Source organism: Panthera pardus, unplaced genomic scaffold (genome assembly GCF_024362965.1).
Source record: "Panthera pardus isolate Hobbes unplaced genomic scaffold, ASM2436296v1 HiC_scaffold_1, whole genome shotgun sequence".
Classification (NCBI taxonomy): Eukaryota; Metazoa; Chordata; class Mammalia; order Carnivora; family Felidae; genus Panthera; species Panthera pardus.
In genome coordinates, this window is record NW_026526654.1 from 21559146 (window position 1) to 21576992 (window position 17847).

At 45.3% G+C, this 17847-nt stretch overlaps 1 protein-coding gene across 1 annotated transcript in view; it reads left to right on the plus strand.

The window, feature by feature from the left end:
• SLC15A1 (solute carrier family 15 member 1) overlaps nt 1-5998 on the plus strand; it is a 56427-nt gene extending 50429 nt beyond the window's left edge. The window contains exons 19-23 of the mRNA XM_019444037.2: nt 2053-2160; nt 2277-2388; nt 2932-3075; nt 4046-4153; nt 5073-5998. Of these exons, the coding sequence (XP_019299582.1) occupies nt 2053-2160; nt 2277-2388; nt 2932-3075; nt 4046-4153; nt 5073-5258 (658 nt within the window). The 3' untranslated portion in view covers nt 5259-5998. The remainder of the gene's footprint in view (nt 1-2052; nt 2161-2276; nt 2389-2931; nt 3076-4045; nt 4154-5072) is intronic.
• Nucleotides 5999-17847: the final 11849 nt, after the last annotated feature.

Here is a 17847-nt window from a genome sequence, read left to right on the forward strand (position 1 = left end):
CAAGAAAGTAAAACACCCATAGAATGAGAGAAAATATTTGCAATTCATATATTTGGTGAGAGATTCTGAATGTATAAAGAATTCTTACAGGTCAAGAGTAAAAACACAAAAAACCCAATTTTTAAATGGGACTCTTTTTTTAAATATATAATTTATTGTCAAGTTAGCTAACACACAATGTATACAGTGTGCTCTTGTTTGGGGGCATAGATCCCGGTGATTCGTCACTTACATAGAACACCCAGTGCTCATCCCAACAAGCGCCCTCCTCAATGCCCATTACCCATTTCCCCTCTCCCCTGCCCTAAATGGGACATTTTTAGAGAGATGTTTCTCCAAAGAAAATATACAAACAGCCTAAAAACAGAGGAGGAGATGCTCAGCATCATTAATTATGAGGGCAATGCAAACCAAAACCACAGAGATACCATTTCACACTCACTAGGCTCTAGCCAAAAACAAAAACAAAAGCAACGAAAAAGGCAATCACAAGTGTTGGTGAGGATGTGGACAAGTCGGAATCCTTCAGCAGTGCTGGTGGAAATGTAAAATGACAACATGATGCAGACACTTTGAAAAACTGTTCCTCAAAATGTTAAACAGAGAGTGACCATATGACCCAGCCATTTCACTCCTAGGTGTCTACCTAGGACCTAGGGTCCTGCTGACTGGTGTCACATTCTGTGTTCTATGTTAAGCACCTGTCAAACTACATCAAATCCAATGCCCAGGGACTTCAGCACCTGAGCTTAATTCAGAGAAATGTTCTCCAAGTACCTAGAATTTGATCGACATTACTTGTTGCCACAAAGCTGATGAAACTCGGCCATATGTTTTAGGAATGTACAGGTTAAATTGTTCTCTACAGTACTTAGGTATACAATCTCATTACTTCCCATTCTTTAAATTGGATAACCTGCTGAAAGCTTTCACTCACCTATCTGGTAGGAAAAATCAGCTGGTCTTATTTGGGGCAGCACCCTCCTCTCCTGTGTAGGACAAGAGCATCAGTGTCTTTCTGCAGCCCGGAACATTTAAGGATGGGATCTAATCATCTGTCTACACTGTCACCATCTATATGGTCCTTTGAAGGCAAACAACTCAACTGGGTCCATGTGTAGCTTAGGCATAGGGGACTTTGCAGAACCCGGAAGCCTTGGAACCTAGCAGCAAGTCCTGTGGGTGTTGTCCTCCTATCTGTTTTCTAGTGGGGTGCCAGTCACCATCACTCGAGGACCTGCAGACCTGAAGGGAGCTCCCCCAAAACTGTCTCTGGTTGCTGAACTGGCCCACTTCTTCCTCTCCACTCCTTGGAGCCTGTCCCTGCTCAGGCTCTAAGAGGTAAAGGACAGGAAATGGCCTTCCATCCCCACCCCCCAAAAAAGAAGCCCCCGATGGAGACTGTCTGTTAGGGTACCAGGCAACTTCTGTTTTTCACGCTGACCGGTATTTGATGCTTCTTCATGGACTATTTACATGGGCTTCACTGCTTTAGCTCTAAAGCTTCTGAGCAAGGAACACAAAGATACGCTGCCTTCTTGAAGGGGGTGCTCGGCACCTATTTCAATCCATACTAATATCCTAACATACCATTAAAATAGTTCCTAGTGGGGCACCCGGGGGACTCAGTCCATTAAGCGTCCGACTCTTGATTTCAGCTCAGGTCATGATCTCACAGTTGTAACATCAAGCCCCAAGTTGGGGCTGCTTGGGATGCTCTCTCTCCCTCTCTCTCTGCCCCTCCCCCGGTCATGTCATTCCCCCTCCCCAAAATAAACAAATAAACTTAAGAAAAGAAATGGTACCTAGTTACAAAGTACTTAGAACTGCTGTGGGGAGAGAACTGTGGTAAATTCTTTGGGGTGTGTTTTCATGAGCAGGTGAACAAGGACCAACCTAGGGTCGCTTCTTTCTGCCTTTGTAGTCTAGAAATCTGTAAACATCTTAAACTCCTTCCAAAAGAGAGCATAGCCCAAGTTCAGGTGCACAAACTATGACCTAAAGCCAAGTATCCCATAGTCCAGTCACAAGACAGATGGTTTTCTGTTTCAGATTTATAAATAGTTTCGATGACAGCTTCAACATCACAATGGATGGAAAAGTGTATGTGAACGTCACCAGTCACAATGCCAGCGAATATCAGTTTTTTCCTTTGGGCGTGTAAGTACCGGTCACTGTGCTCTAAAGTTCAAGGGTTTCGAGTCTTCTTCTTTAAACAATACATCGAAGCTGTTAAAACCAGGAATGTTTACCTATGTTACTCTTTCTCTTTGCAGAAAAAGCTTTACGCTAAGCCCAACACAACAGACTCCACCACAGTGTAAGAATGATTTCCAATCATCCAACCTGGAATTCGGTAGTGCCTATACCTATGTAATCAGAAGGAAGGTCAGTAACTCATTCTGTTGTTATCAGAACTTCTACACAAACACTTAGGTCATGCTAATGATTTAACTGGGGTAATATTAGTGTCTGTATTTTAAATGGGCTTAGAATTCATTCAGTTCTCCACTGATCCTTTAACTTAGCATTGACTTAAGTTCACTGTCCTTTTTAGAATAAAAATAAACAGACCAATTAACTCTAAAAGTTCATGCTGGCTAGTATTTGCTGCTGCTTCATAATCTATTTACATGGACTTACGAACTTTTAGTCCAAAGAGATGGCAACATTTTAAACAAACCCGACTTCCAATGTGCTCTCTGATTTAAGAGAAAAACACCAGTGAACAGATTTTCAAATCTCACCAAGTCCGTTTCATCACGAGCATAAAATGCACTGTTGCATATTTACGTTTAAAATGTGTACTTCCTTGACAAATCATATGACGTGATCCTAGAAGTCCAGACTCCATTTGCCTGTTTGAACAATTTTTATTTTAGAAGCAATCTCCATTTTAATTTCTTCTCACTTTTTGCCTTACTGGTTTAGAGTGACGGCTGTGCTGAATTGCACATGTTTGAAGATATTGCACCCAACACAGTTAACATGGCTCTACAGATCCCACAGTATTTCCTGATCACCTGCGGTGAAGTGGTTTTCTCTGTCACGGGATTGGAGTTCTCATATTCTCAGGTCTCTTGGTCACTGTTTCTACCACCCCTCCCCCAGGCTCCTGCCTTCAAAAAATGCTGCTGGGACTTAATTTAAATAAGCTCTCCGTTCATAGTTCAGAAAATGCGAGAAAGCATCATGGTAAATTCCACCAAACAAGGCTTTTGAGATGACCAAGTCGTCGAATAATATTATGACTCTGTTTAGCTTCTTGGGGGTATATATCATATGATGCTGAATTCCCATATCATATACTAGAGATTTAGAGTCCTACGTGGGAAGAACTGTATTAATGACCGTGACCAGGGTCATGATAGGCAGCGAATTCTATACTCTGAAGCAACTAAGATGTCAGCTGTTCCTACTGGCGTTCACTTCCAGGTCCGTGTCTTTGAGATCATTAAGGCTCAGTTGAGATCTCTTCATAACTACCAGTAAACACACTGATTAAGGCCTAGCTTTTATTTATTTATTTTTTTAATGTTTATTTATTTATGAGACAGAGAGAGACAGAGTGTGAGCAGGGGAGGGGCAGAGAGAGAGAGGGAGATACAGAATCTGAAGCAGGCTCCCGGCTCTGAGCTGTCAGTACAGAGCCCGACACAGGGCCCAAATTCACAGGACTACAAGATCATGACCTGAGCCAAAGTTGGATGCCTGACCGAGTGAGCTCCCCAGGCACCCCAATGTGCATTTTTAAAAATATTTATTTACTTTTTAGAGGGGGAAGGGGCAAAGGGAGAGGGAAACGGAATCCCAAGTAGGCTCTGTGCTGTCCACGCAGGGCCCCACATGGGGCTCGATCCCACGAACCGTGGGATCATGACCTGAGCTGAAACCAAGAGCTGGACGCTCAACTGACTGAGCCACCCAGGCGCCCCCTCAGTGTGCATTTTTAGGGTGAACTGCCTAATTAAAGAATCAGTAAGTTGTGTTCTCCAGCTCTGTGATTGCAGCTTAGATCGGGATTCACTTTGTTTTGTTTCCTCAGGCCCCCTCCAACATGAAGTCGGTGCTTCAGGCGGGATGGCTGTTGACAGTGGCTGTCGGCAACATCATTGTGCTTATTGTAGCAGGAGCAGGCCAGTTCAGCGAACAGGTACAGAGTGAACAAAGAGATCGTACGAGCCTCTGTCTTATGTGTCACTGGTCATCATGATGACTCTAATGATTGGGTAATGATTGGATAAAACCAGCCAGAGAGGGTGATGAACAAACAGTCTTTGGGCCAAGCGTGTGCTGATTCTCCATATTTACCCTTGGTGTTGCACAGTTGGAAAGTGACAACCAAAATAACTAGGTTGGGTTAACATACCTACATCCTAGTGTGATTTACTGCCAAAGGAAAGATCTTTCCTAGCTTCTGTGAATGCAGCTTAATGGCCCCAAGCCACACATATTTTCCAGAAAGCTTCATAATATCTAAAGGTGGAGCCATTCTAAAGGCGATTGTAATTTTTCCAGCTAACATAAAACGAGGGCTTTTCTGATACTGAAACCGTTCCCTTCCACACTTCAGCATGTGTACCTCATAAAGGGGTCGTCCCTTACCCTGTCTGTTTCTTTACTTCTCTCTCTGGTCCCATCGGAGCATACGCTAATGCTGTGTGCTCATAACCTCAAGATCCTGCCGAAAGATAACGTGGGGGTCTTAGAACAATTCAGCACATTATTTTTCCCTCAAGGGTACTGTGTGGTGTTCTCTGGGCCCCCATCCTTCTAGGGGCCAGCTATGTCCCTTAACGCGGGTTTTTCAGAAATTTTCTCTCATCTCCCCAAACTCTTGATTTTTGCACTCCAGCTGCTGCTAAAAAAATGTTATCTTTATACCTGGGCACTCAAGCAAAGAGGGCCATTCTGTATCTATGGTAATAGCTGCCAATTGTCCATAACGATTTAATCACAAAGCACCTCTTACCTAGACATAGCAAGAAAATGTGCTCCCGATGCGTACCTTACCATAACCTGTATCGTTTCTGTTGTTTTTTTTTCTTGCTCCAACTCCAATTCCTTTAAAGTGGGCTGAGTACATTCTGTTTGCGGCCTTGCTTCTGGTTGTCTGCGTGATATTTGCCATCATGGCCCGTTTCTATACTTACATCAATCCAGCGGAGATCGAGGCTCAGTTTGATGATGATGACAAGAAAAAGAGTCTGGAAAATATCTATTCCACGGTGACTCCCGTCTCACAGACGCAGATGTAAATGTCAGGAAGCAAGTGGAGGATGGACTGGGTCCGGAACATGCCCTGGCTTCTGTCCCCTGGTGGCAGGACACTCTGATGGGGAAGACTTCAGAATTGCGAACCAAGAAAGCTCTTTTCTAAAAGCTGCCAGCGGTGAACCTAAAAGTCTGGAAGAAGTCTTTTTTTTTTTTTTTAAAGAAAAGTCATATTTAAAGCATGCACACATACACACATACATACACTTCTACAACCATGAGTCTATATCCTGCCTTTAACTCCTTTTCTACCACATGAATGAAGTTATTTTGGACTAAACTTTTTGAAAGGGTGGCAAAGTTCCATATTGTTTGCATTCCAGCACTCTTTGAAAACACTGTTCGATGCGGCAGGAACCAATGTGAAAAAGTGAATTTACAGGCTTTAGAATGGTATATAATAAGCACCGGCTAGTATTAACTGATAACTTTACCTTTTGTTTTTTGTTTTGTTTTTTCCATTCCCTACCTCTTTAAATTTTGTGTGACTCAAAAGACCACTCAGGTAAAGGCCAGTAATGACTTTTGGAGTTTCAGGAATGTATGAAATACCTTCCTGTTCTTAAGAGTAAGTGTCTGTGTGTTCTGGGGGTAGGATAAGAAATCCTTAACATGGGTCCTGATTCTAAAAGTCATGTACACTCAATAAAGTGTCATCAGAGGTTGATAAAAGTATGAACAAAAGCAATGCCCACGTACAATAAATTCCAGGAACATGAAATATGAGGTTTATTTCTTCCCAGTCCTATTTTCCCCAGGGATATAGAGGTTTCTACGTGCATATTTATGCACCATCTTGTTTTTCTTGATACTCATAAGCATTTTTCTGCTGGAACAAAAATTCTTGTAGAGCGTTATAAAGACTTCGTGCTTGATTCATCCTGTAAGTATTTATCTCAGGTTATCAGACCCATAAAATTCTGCTTTGTCACCCCTACAAAAACAAACTTGTGTACAGCTCTGAATGTTGGAACTTGCCCCTGTAATCGATCAGGAGGAAGGGCCTGGGCCAGGCTTCCAAGATGCTTGGTGCACAAGCTCATCATTGCACGATGGACACTGAAGGAAGGGGAGGCTCAAAAACCCAGAGTGAGAAATAATGTGACTCTCAAACCTTGCTGAAGACCCTTAGGATCAAGTCCTCATTCTTTAATTGAGGCCCACGAGGCTTTTTCTTCTCATGACACATCTCCTTTCTCTCTGATCACTCCAATCCAACCAACAATGACCCTCTTCTGGAAAGCGTCAAGTTCTCATTTCCAGGTCAGAAGAAAACTCGGGTCCTGAGACACATATTCTCTAACCACCCTTTCCCCACCCCCGGCTGAATCCTCTTGATTTTCAGGATTCAGGCCACTTCCCCCAGGAGTTTTCCCATCCCCAGCCCGGCCATCCACCCACTGCACTCACACCGTTCGCCCTGTCCAACTCTGCCTAGGCTGAAAGCTCTTGTGTGTGTCTCATTCTCCATTCATTCTCTGCAACATAGTGGGCCTCAACGTGCTCCCCTCAGGCTGGGAGGGGTATGCTGGTAGAGGCGGGGAACTGAATGTTCAACAGTGAGGGGAATGAGCCTAATGAACAAAGTCTGGCATGAAAGAGTAGCTATGAGGAACTACTAATTTTGCCTCCCTGATCATTCTGCCCTTTGACTCACATGTGGTGCCTTTGATAGAGCAGACCAGTAGCTACAGTGATGAGGGCTCAGTTGTCATTACCTGCTCTGGCCAATCATTGAAAGAGAACTAATTCTAAATCCTCCAAAGAAAGATATTCTAGTCCTAAGTGTCCTTTCAGATTTTTAGTGGACCTTTTAGATTTCATTTCTCCTACAAGGCAAAGAATACCATACAATCTGAAGCTTTAAAAATCCTTGGTTTGAAGGTATCTGGCCCACAATAGACTCCCCAATGTTTGAATGAAACCCCCTTTACTCTGATATGAACACTGGAGTATGCTTTGCATATGAATGGAGATGATGCCTACGTGGTCTCTATTGACCTTTAAATGGTATGAGGAGAGCACAGATGGAAGTAGGCCACTGTGCTGCTCAGGGCTGAGTTTCCAGAGTCATCCTCCCTGTAGCTATTATTAGCCACTTCTCCAAACATCATCAAGACTGACAGGTGACAGCATGGGTGTTGTAGATGCAAGGTATTGGACGATAGCAAACATCATGGCACGGGGACAGCGGAGGGGACACATCCGGCTAAGTCAATAACGCAGTGTCTTTTGGTCCTCATGTTTTCTTGCTTTATGCCTTTCTCTTAAGTTCCGGGCTGATCAGTGTGAAACCAAATGGTACACTGACTCGGTTGTTGGCTGACTGCTAAATACGCTTCAGCATGGATTGGGGAGAGCACCCGCACTGGAAGTGCTTTTGTTGAAAATAGTAGGACTTCATCACTTACACAGGTTTTGCCCGCTCTCTGAAAGTGGGGTGTTCCCGTGAAGCCTTCTGTGAGCTCAAATGGCGGAAAGCAAAGAAGCCATTACCATTATGCCCCCAGACCCCCAAAATTACCTCTCTCAGGCTCTTCTGATACCTTACAACACATCTTGCTAATAGATGCATAAAGGAAATGGAGGTAAAGCCTAGATACTCAAAGACACAGTTCAAAGCTCTTCCGGCTTGATGCCGAGAGGCTGAGTGTGGTTCTCGGGGAAGGAGCTTGGCTGCACGGCTCTCGCTGCTTGGGACATGTGCAGCCTCTACGACACTGGCCTCAAAACCAGCACTAAATGCTATTTTGGTTTCCACCCCCTCTTTTTTTGTAAAAGTAAAAATGCTCGTTGGATTTCTTTCTACTAGCAACAACAGGCACTAATGTAGGTTTCCGTAAAAGTCAAGTGGCATAATGCAAATTTTCAGAAAGTGGGGAACACCTGCCCCTAAAAGCCAAACTATTTTGAGAAGTGTTTATAATATACACGTGAATCTTTTTCATAATAGCCTATTCTTGTTTTGTTTCCATATTTCTCTTGCTATTGTTTTTACTTTTGTGGATGTTCTTTTTCTTGGGGGTACTAAATATGTAGCTTACAGTCTATTTTAGACTTTATAGAATTACTTTATTTTCCTTTTTAAGTTTATTTATTTTGAGAGAGAGAGAGCATCTGAGCTGGGGAGGGGCAGAGAGAGAGGGGAGAGAGACAATCCCAAGCAGGCTCCGCGCTGTCAGCACAGAGCCCAACTCAGGGCTCAATCTCATGAATAGTGAGACCATGACCTTGAGCCAAAACCAAGAATAGCACACTTAATCGACTGAGGCACCCAGGCGCCCCTATAAAATTACTTCATTAAATGTATGTTCAAGTTTGATTTTTGTTGACCACTTTGCATGCATTTCATCACGCATTATGGCATTTTTTTGCAGCATCATTGTTTTAAATGGTAAACAGTAGACAACATTTATTGGACACTGTAGGCACGTTATTGCATGAAGTTTACAAGCATCAATCCTTACTACTGCCCTATAATGTAGATTACTATTATTATTCCCGTTCCAAAGAGGGGGAAACAGCCACAGAGAAACCAAGTAATCTGCCCAAGGTCGTATCCACAGTCTGGCTCCAGGGCCCAGGCTTCCAGCCACTGTACCAACCTGCCTCTTGCAGCCAATGTTTAATGGGCGGTGTGGGATTAACTCTAACAATACTAAAGAAAGTCTTCTTGCCCCCATTTCAGAGATAAGAAAACTGAGGAGTAACTGGCTTAAGTTACTTGCTCCAGGCCATATACCTAGCAGAGGGCTGAGCCAGGATTTGAACCCAAGCAAGTCTGAGCAGAGAGAAAGACCTGCCTCTTAACCACCTGGCTATTCTGTCTCCTTTAAACACATGCTGGTGAGGGCATTGTAAAGGGGGCACCAGAGAGCTTCAGAGAGGCAGCAGTTCCCTTGAAACCCAGGATGGACAACCCAGGGCTGGGCTAGATGGACAGGAGGGAGATATGAAGGGAGGAGAGACTGGTAAGCCCTGTTCTCAAAGTATGAAACAGAAAAGATTAAACACATTTACCATCTCAGAGGGAGCCAGGACCTCCTCTAAGGACCTTGTGGTGCTCTGAAAACACCAGAAGCCCCTCCCTTGGATCCGAGTTCTGCGTCCCATTGCCAGTGGGGGTCCCAGCAGTGGCTCCTCCGGTCGGTCGGTCCGTGTGCTTAGCTCTGAGGACCTGCAGGGGCCAGCATCTCACCCTGAGGAGCAGCGGCTTGGGGCGAGGGGAGAGGCGTGAGCCGCAGAAGGAGTGGTAGCCGTGACAGTGCTGGAGAGAAAAGGAGACCAGAAGTGACAGCAGGCTGAGGACAGCAGAGAATGTGCAAGCTGTTCGGGTTTTTTTTAACTGTGGTAAAATGTACGTGACAAAACTTGCCACGTAACCCTCTTGAGGTGGCATGAAGGGCACTCGAACTGCTGTGCAAGCGTCACTACCCTCCGTCCCCAGGACTTTTCCCACCTTGCAGAACTGGATCTTCATACTCACGAAACAGTAACTCCCCATTCCCTAAACCTCTCAGAGGCCTCCAGAAAACAAATAAATAAATAAAAAGTCCTTCCACTTGGCTCCAGGCCGTGATGTCAGAGGGACTGCAGGCTTTCTAAAGAAAGCCCCGTGTGTCTGGGGCCTCTGACTCCAACCTGATCAAAGTCAGTAAACAGTGGAGACAGAGTGTGGGCCTCTGGGCTCTGAGGTGTGTCAGCTAGGACGCAGCCCCTCCCACGCCCACCCCCATCCACTGCAGTGTGACCAGAATGGCTTCCGATCTTGCTTGCTTTCTCTCACCCCGCTAACCTCTGACAATTCAGAGCCACTGGAGTTTTTATTGGATGTAACATCTGGCTTGTTCTAACGAGACTTGTAGGCTCCTATATGTGTTGAAAAGCTCCAAAGGAACAGGGGCTAGATCTGTCGGGCTGCTGGTCTGGAACCCCTGCAACAAAGATTCATGCATTTCTTAGAGCTGACTGTCCTGGAGGCCAGTGTGGAGGCCTAAGAGCTTTCAGTGAGTGTTGGGAGTCAGGGGATTGGTCCCGGGCAGCAAGCCTGTGGGCCTGGGGACTGTCCTGTCCTCAGTGTTGAGCCAAGAACGTGTTTCCCTTAACAGTTTCCATTTCAAAGGTGGCTCTCAACCCATTCTCTGCCCCCCTCAGCACAGGAAAGAGAGAGAAGGGAGTTTCAGGCACCCCCCCTCTCCCTTAAGGAACTCAGTTTGACAGGTTTCCCCAGCCTTGTGGTCACGGGCAAAGGATGCCAAGAGCCCTTCCCTAAAGTGTACTTTTGGGCAGAGATAGTATTCACAGCTGCCCCCTGCCGTTCAGCCAGGATTTTAGCCATGGGGAAGACTGAACTTTAGTAAGAATAACCTTCAGTAAGTCATTAAAATTACTTGGGTCCTTGGATTGGTTTACAAACCTGAAAGGAATCCTTATTATGGCCCACTCAACTCCCAAAAGTCACGCCCATGTGTATCCAATAAGCATTAAGGACCTCAAGCGGGCATCCCAGGAGCAAGTGAGGGAGCCCTCATGGAATTTGTGCCCTCCTAAGAAGAGGCAGCGAGAGATTTCTCTCTCACTCTGTGGACACAGCAAGAAAGCGCTGTCTGCAAGCTAGGAAGCGTGGTCTCACCAGAAGCCAGCCCTCATGGCATCTTGATTTTGGACTTCCAACCTCCAGAACTGTGAGCAAATTAATTTCTGTCATCTAAGCCCCGGGTCTGTGGCATTTGTTCTGGCTGCCCAAGCCGACTAATTCGGGCACTGACTGTCCTTGTCTGTCAGGGACTAAGCAAGTTCCAGGGCCACTCCTAGGAATATTGACACATGATTTATAAGACTGTGCCTGGAAAGTGCTTGGGCTTCATATAGTGCATGGCATGTAGTAAGTGCTCTATAAAGTGCTCTAGCAATTTTTATTTTATGCCTGTAACAACTGTTTAGTGAGCACCTGTTCTGTGCTAAATATGGTTTAATATACCGGGGGTACAAAATAGATAAATAAACTTGTGAAGTTTACAAGCCTTTAGTGAGTAGCCAGACAAAATCATGGGGGTCTGGGTGTGACCAGGGTCACGGTAGAGGCAGTGTCAGAATAGGAGGACAAAGGCCAGGCAAGGTTCGGCTCTGGGGGAGGTGACCCTTAGGCATTCCTCTCAGCTGTCCCCCAGCAAAAGCTACCCAAACAAGCAGTCACCTCCATTGCTTTCTGTTTCTAAACATTGGGAGCCTAAGAAGATTGGTAGCACCGGGGCCTGATCAAATGTCCACAGGTGTTTTGCCAAATGGCTCTAGCCAAGCCCAGCTGCGGGAAATTTCCTTTGACTAAGTGAGGTTATGACACACTGTTTGTCTGGAAGTTCCCCAGGTTGGCCACAAGATGGCGGAAGAGAACATGCTCGCGAATATGTGGTGCCAACAAAAGGCTTTTTTTGTGAATGTCAGAAATATTTATTATGAATCTTTCATGCATACACAACGAAAGCCTCATCAGATAATGAATATCTATTTCTCTCTTTTTTAGTTTTTTTAAATGTTTATTTTTGAGAGAGAGAGAGAGAGAGAGAGAAAGCGTGAGCAGTGGAGGGGCAGAGAGAGAGGGAGACACAGAATCTGAAGCAGGCTCCAGGCGGGGCTCGAACTCATAAAATGTGAGATCACGACCTGAGCCGAAGTCAGACACTTAATCAGCTGAGTCACCCAAGTACCCCAATGAATATCTATTTCTAGAAGCTTCTTTCTTGGGACTGGCATTAGTGGACTTCCATCCTGTCTGGGACTCAGGTACAAATTCCAGCAGGGGTCGCTGTTCCTCAGGATGGCACTAGGCAGTCGGAGGAAGCAGCTGGCTTTTTGTGAGTTGGCAAAGAAACCTAGTCATCAAGCACTTCCTACCTGCCGGAGTTTGCATTATTTTACATATATCCTCATCCATTCATTGATTCATTCAACAAATATTTATTAAGCTTCTACTGTTTTCCAGGCACTGATGTAAGCCAGATTAATATATAACATAATGGCAGATGATGATAAGTGCTATGAAGCAAAAATAAGCAGAGTAAGGAGACAGAGCCTGGTGAAGGCTGGTATCTTATTTTTTTTTTAATGTTTATTTATTTTCGAGACAGAGACAGAGCATGAACAGATGAACAGGGGAGGGTCAGAGAGAGAGGGAGACACAGAATCTGAAGCAGGCTCCAGGCTCTGAGCTGTCAGCACAGAGCCCGACACAGGGCTCGAACTCACGAACTGCAAGATCATGACCTGAGCCGAAGTAGGAGGCTCAACCGACTGAGCCACCCAGGCGCCCCATGGCTGGTATCTTAAATGGAGTGGTCAAGGAGGGTATCTCTGAGGAGGCGACATTTGAGCAGAGATGTGAATGGAGTAAGGAAGCAACACAGTCAAATGTCTAGGGGAAGAACATTCCAGAAGGGGCCCTAACAAGGGGCATATGTCCTGAGATGGGAATACGGTGGGTGTGTTTGAGAACAGAGTGTGGTAAGCAAGGAATGAGGGAAGGGTGACCCGGATTGATCATGCAGGGCCTTGTGGGCCACAACAGGGACCTCTGCATGTTAGGAAGCTGTCAGTACAGTGGTTTCTCAACACTGGCTGCTTTTTAGAATCACCTTAGGATTAAACCATTCTTTAATATCACGCACGGGTCTCACTCTAGACCACTGAAATCAGAACTCTGGGGTTGCAGGGGCACCTGGGTGGTTCAGTTGGTTGAGCGTCCAACTTCAGCTCAGCTCATCGTCTCATGGTTCATGGGTTCGAGCCCCACATCAGGCTTGCTGCTGTCAGCGTGGAGCCTGCTTCAGATCCTCTGTCCCCTCTCTCCCCCTGCCCCTCCTCCACTTGTGCTCTTTCAAAAATAAATAAACATTAAAAACAAAAAAACAAAAAACTGTGGGGTTGCAGCCTGGGCATCTGTTTTGTTTTGTTTTTTTTTCTGAATGCCCCCGGGGATTCTAATAAAGAACCAAGGTTGAAAACCACAGCATTTGGTACCGTGTGAAAACATAATAGAGACTGTAAAACCATGCAAACACTATGATTAATGATAATATGTGCCTTTCTGGAACAACAACTTTTAGATCTAGCAAGTGCACGGAAATGTACTGTGGTTCATTAAAGACAACTATTTAAAACTATGAACTTTCCGTTGGAACTCCCGCCTCCCATCAGCAGGAATGAATCTTTCCTGGGGAAAATGCAATTTCGAAAGCATCGTGAGTCACTCAAAGCTGTGATGGCTGGCATAATAATATCAGCATGGCGACAGAGCTAACACACGGGCGTGTTTCTCTTCCTGTACACTTTGCAGGTGTGTGTGGATAGAAATATCTGCAAGCCAAGGTTTGGAGTCCCTCCATGCTATTGTTGTAACAGGTGTAATGAGATGCGGTGGTCACACGTCTGTGAACCACAAAACACCTCTCACATCCTTTGCCCTTCCTCTTGGCCCTTTGCTCTCTGGTTCTGTTCACGTTAGCATGTGACCTGCCGAAGGAATCCCCGGAAAAGAGAAGACTAGTTTATTTGAGCAAACACGTGTTAACTTCCTCTGGGTGGTGGAAAATGCGTCAGGGGGTCTCCTAAAGAACATTCTCAGTGGTGCTTAGAACCTCTGGCACAGACATGTATATTTTTAGATCATTTTCGCAAGCAAGGGATGCCAGCCTAGGTCACTGTGCATTTTCTTCGATGTACCACCACATCTGCCCAGAGCAACTACGAATAATCTATACAAATGTCCTGCTTGGACCTCATTTTGTTATAAAATAAAGTGTGATGTGATTCCCTCATGGCCTGAGTTGGGCTCCCCATCTTTGCCCTGGAGAGATTACCAACAGGTTAGAATATTCCCTCCATTTGCTGGAACTCTGTTTTCTTGGCCATCCTCCTTCCCGACCGTCAACTGTCACTGCGCCGGCAACAGCGGCCCAGGCCCACAAAGCCTGAGGTGTAGATGGCATCGACGTGGCCCACCCGCAGGCTGAAGGTTGAAATCCATGTGGATAAAAAGCAAATATCCGTTGGGTGTGGCATTTATTAGAGACTAAAGTACAGCCTTCTGACTGGTCTCTGAAATTTCTGTCTCCTTGCAATGACAAAAACTTAAAAAACAAACCCCAAAGAATGGTGGGCCCTAAAGCAAGGGGGTTTGGGCAGCAGAAATAGAAAACCGCACCTAGGGAGGTGGGAGAAGCAGAGTCCGGCTCTCACATCACTGTTCCCCTTGATCGCTAGTCTGGCAAGACTGGATGCAGAAGGGCGGGGCTCCTCCTACCTCATAACGAGACAGATAACTTTTACGAGACAGATGAATGCCCCCGGGGTCCCCAGTCGGCTTCTAGAGGACTGCGTGCGTGAAATTCATCTACACCCACCTCGACGAAAATGTCCAAACCCGCTCCGCCATCCTGAATACTCTGTACGCGTACAGTGTATTTTTAAAAGTAAGTTTTTACCTTTTATCAAGCCAGTACCTGCAAAGTCTAAAAAGGCAAAGATTCGTTTGGAAAAATCGTAGTCCTCTGGTTTTCCTGCCCGGTCCGCTTCACGCTCCCCAGGAGCAACCGCCTTGAACCCTTCCGCCTCGCTGCTTACCTCCAAATGGCAGGCTTCGCCAGCTCCTGGTGGGTTTCTGGGTTTTAAGCTGCGTTCACTTCCTACAGCAGAGAGTGAGAATTTAGCTCTTCCTTACGAACACCCTGCCGTTCGTGGCAGCTACAAACGCACGCTGCGTGAGCCGTGTGGTGATTTCAGTTAGACTAATAGGCGCTGTTCTATTACTGCGCTCATGTCAGTGTGATTCCGCAGAAGCCACACGGTACGCCGTGATTCGTTGTCCCTTCCAGGCATGATATCGCAGTTTGTTTGCGCTGGTGTTAATCATTCCTTCTCAAATTTGTTTATTTTTCCACATATTTTTACAAATTAAACCTCCAGGGGCCCCCTGGGTGGCTGAGGCTGTTCAGCAGCTGACTGACTCTTGATTTTGGCTCAGGTCATGACCTCAGGTCCGTGAGTTCAAGCCCCACGTGGGGCTCTGCACGGGCAGTGCAGATCTCCTCTCTTCTCTCTCAGCGCCCCCCTCTCCACTCCGGCACGTGTGTGCGCGTGTGCCCGCATGTGCTCTCTCAAAAATAAAAACTGAAAGAAAAATACAAATTCAGCCTCCAAAACTCCCTCAGTTTAGTAAATCTCTTCGCAATATCACCAAATACACTAAATGTTCTATCAATTTCATCATCTTAAAGAGGTTTCTTCTAGGGACACCTGGGTGGCTCAGTTGGTTGAGCGTCTGACTCTTGATTTCAGCTTAGGTCATGATCTCATGGTCCATGGGATGGAGCCCTGTGCTCTTGAGCGCCTACGTGCACTCTCACTTGTGCTCTCGCTCTCTCTCTCTCTCTCTCTCTCTCTCTCTCAAAAATAAATAAATAAACATTAAAAAGGTTTTTTCTGCAACCTCCTGAAGGATTTGTTACCAGAGAAACACAGGCCCAAGATGGAGCCACTTGCGCTCAGGACAGCAAACCAAGACTTAATTGCAATTTCAACCTCTGCAGTGGAATTTTAAGCCAATTAATCTGGAATTTTCTGGTCAGCACCTGTGAGGTAATCTGTGCCTGGGCCCTCTCCATCCCCTGAAGGAAGATGAGGTCATCTGCACGATAAGACCCCCTGAAGGAAGTTGACTTTGCCAGAAACAGTTCTTTCATTTCTTGAGCTAATAACTTTTTGCCTGCCTTTGCTTCCATTTTGTACACCGCCTTGGGGAGCCCCTCCCCTCCTTGCTGGATGGATGCTGCCTGATTCTGAATCTCTTAATAAAGCCAATTAGATTTGCAAATTCACTTGGTTGAATTTTGTTTTTTAACAGATGCCAATCTGTAGGCCAAAAAGATCCTTGTTAGAGGGTCTTAAAATTGCCGTCACCTCTTTGTTACCTCCCATGTCGTGTATTTCATAGCCTCTTTTCTCTTATTCCTGTTTTTTTGGTTGGGCACTTTTCTATGGTTGATTCCTAAGAAGTGGCCATGTGAGGTAAATTTTTTCTAGGGTTTTGCATGTCTGTCTGAAAGCCTTTTTTAAGTTATTTATTTTGAGAGAGAGAGAAAGAGGGTGTGTGTGTATGTGTGTGTGTGTGCGTGTGCATCAGGGAGGGGCAGAGAGAGAGAGAGAGAGGGAGAATCCCAAGCAGGCTCCCCACTGTCAGAACGGAGCCTGATGAGGGGCTCAATTTCATGTCCATGAGATTATGACCTGAGCTGAAACCAAAACCTGGATGCTTAACCAACTGAGCCACTCAGGGGCACCCCACATGTCTGAAAGCTTTTTATTCTACTCTGCTGTTTGCTTCACATTTGGCTGGGTGTGGAGTTCCAATTGGGAGCCATTTTCCCTGGTAATGAGAATTCTGGGACCATCTCCATGTCTCTGAGCTTTTCAGTGTCACTATTGAAAAGCTCAAGCTAGGGGCGCCTGGGTGCCTCAGTCAGTTAAGCGTCCGACTTCGGCTCAGGTCATGATCTCGCAGTCCATGAGTTCAAGCCCCGCGTCGGGTTCTGTGCTGACAGCTCAGAGCCTGGAGCCTGTTTCAGATTCTGTGTCTCCCTCTCCCTGACCCTCCCCCGTTCATGCTCTGTCTCTCCCTGTCTCAAAAATAAAAAAAAAGAAAAGCTCAAGCTATTCTGATTATTGACCTTTCCTATGAAAACTATTTTCTCTAGAAGCTTGTAGGATTGTTTCTTGGCTTCTAGGAATTTGAAATTTCATGGTGCTGTATGAGTCTATTTAGGTATTTATTTATTTACATCCAAGTTAGTTAGCATATAGTGCAACAATGATTTCAGGAGTAGATTCCTTAATGCCCCTTACCCATGTAGCCCATCCCCCTTTCCACAACCCCACCAGCAACCCTCTGTTCTCTATATTTAAAAGTCTCTTATGTTTTGTCCCCCTCCCTGTTTTTATATTATTTTTGCTTCCCTTCCCTTATATTCACCTGTTTTGTATTTTAAATTCCTCGTACGAGTGAAGTCATATGATATTTATTTTTCTCTGACTAATTTCGCTTAGCATAATACCCTCTAGTTCCATCCACATAGTTGCAAATGGCAAGATTTCATTCTCTTTGATTGCTGAGTAAAACTCCATTGTATGTATATATACCACCTCTTCTTTATCCATTCATCCATCGATGGACATTTGGGCTCTTTCCATACTTTGGCTATTGTCGATAGTGCTGCTATAAACATAGGGGTGCATGTGTCCCTTCGAAACAGCACACTTGTATCCCTTAGATAAATACCTAGTAGAGCAATTGCTGGGTCGTAGGGTAGTTCTATTTTTGATTTTTTGAGGAAACTCCATACTGTTTTCCAGAGTGGCTGCACCAGTTTGCCTTCCCACCAGTAGTGCAAAAGAGATCCTCTTTCCTCCACATCCTCACCAACATCTGTTGTTACCTGAGTTGTTAATGTTAGTCATTCTGACAGGTGTGAGGTGGTATCTCATTGTGGTTCTGATTTGTATTTCCCTGATAATGAGTGTGTT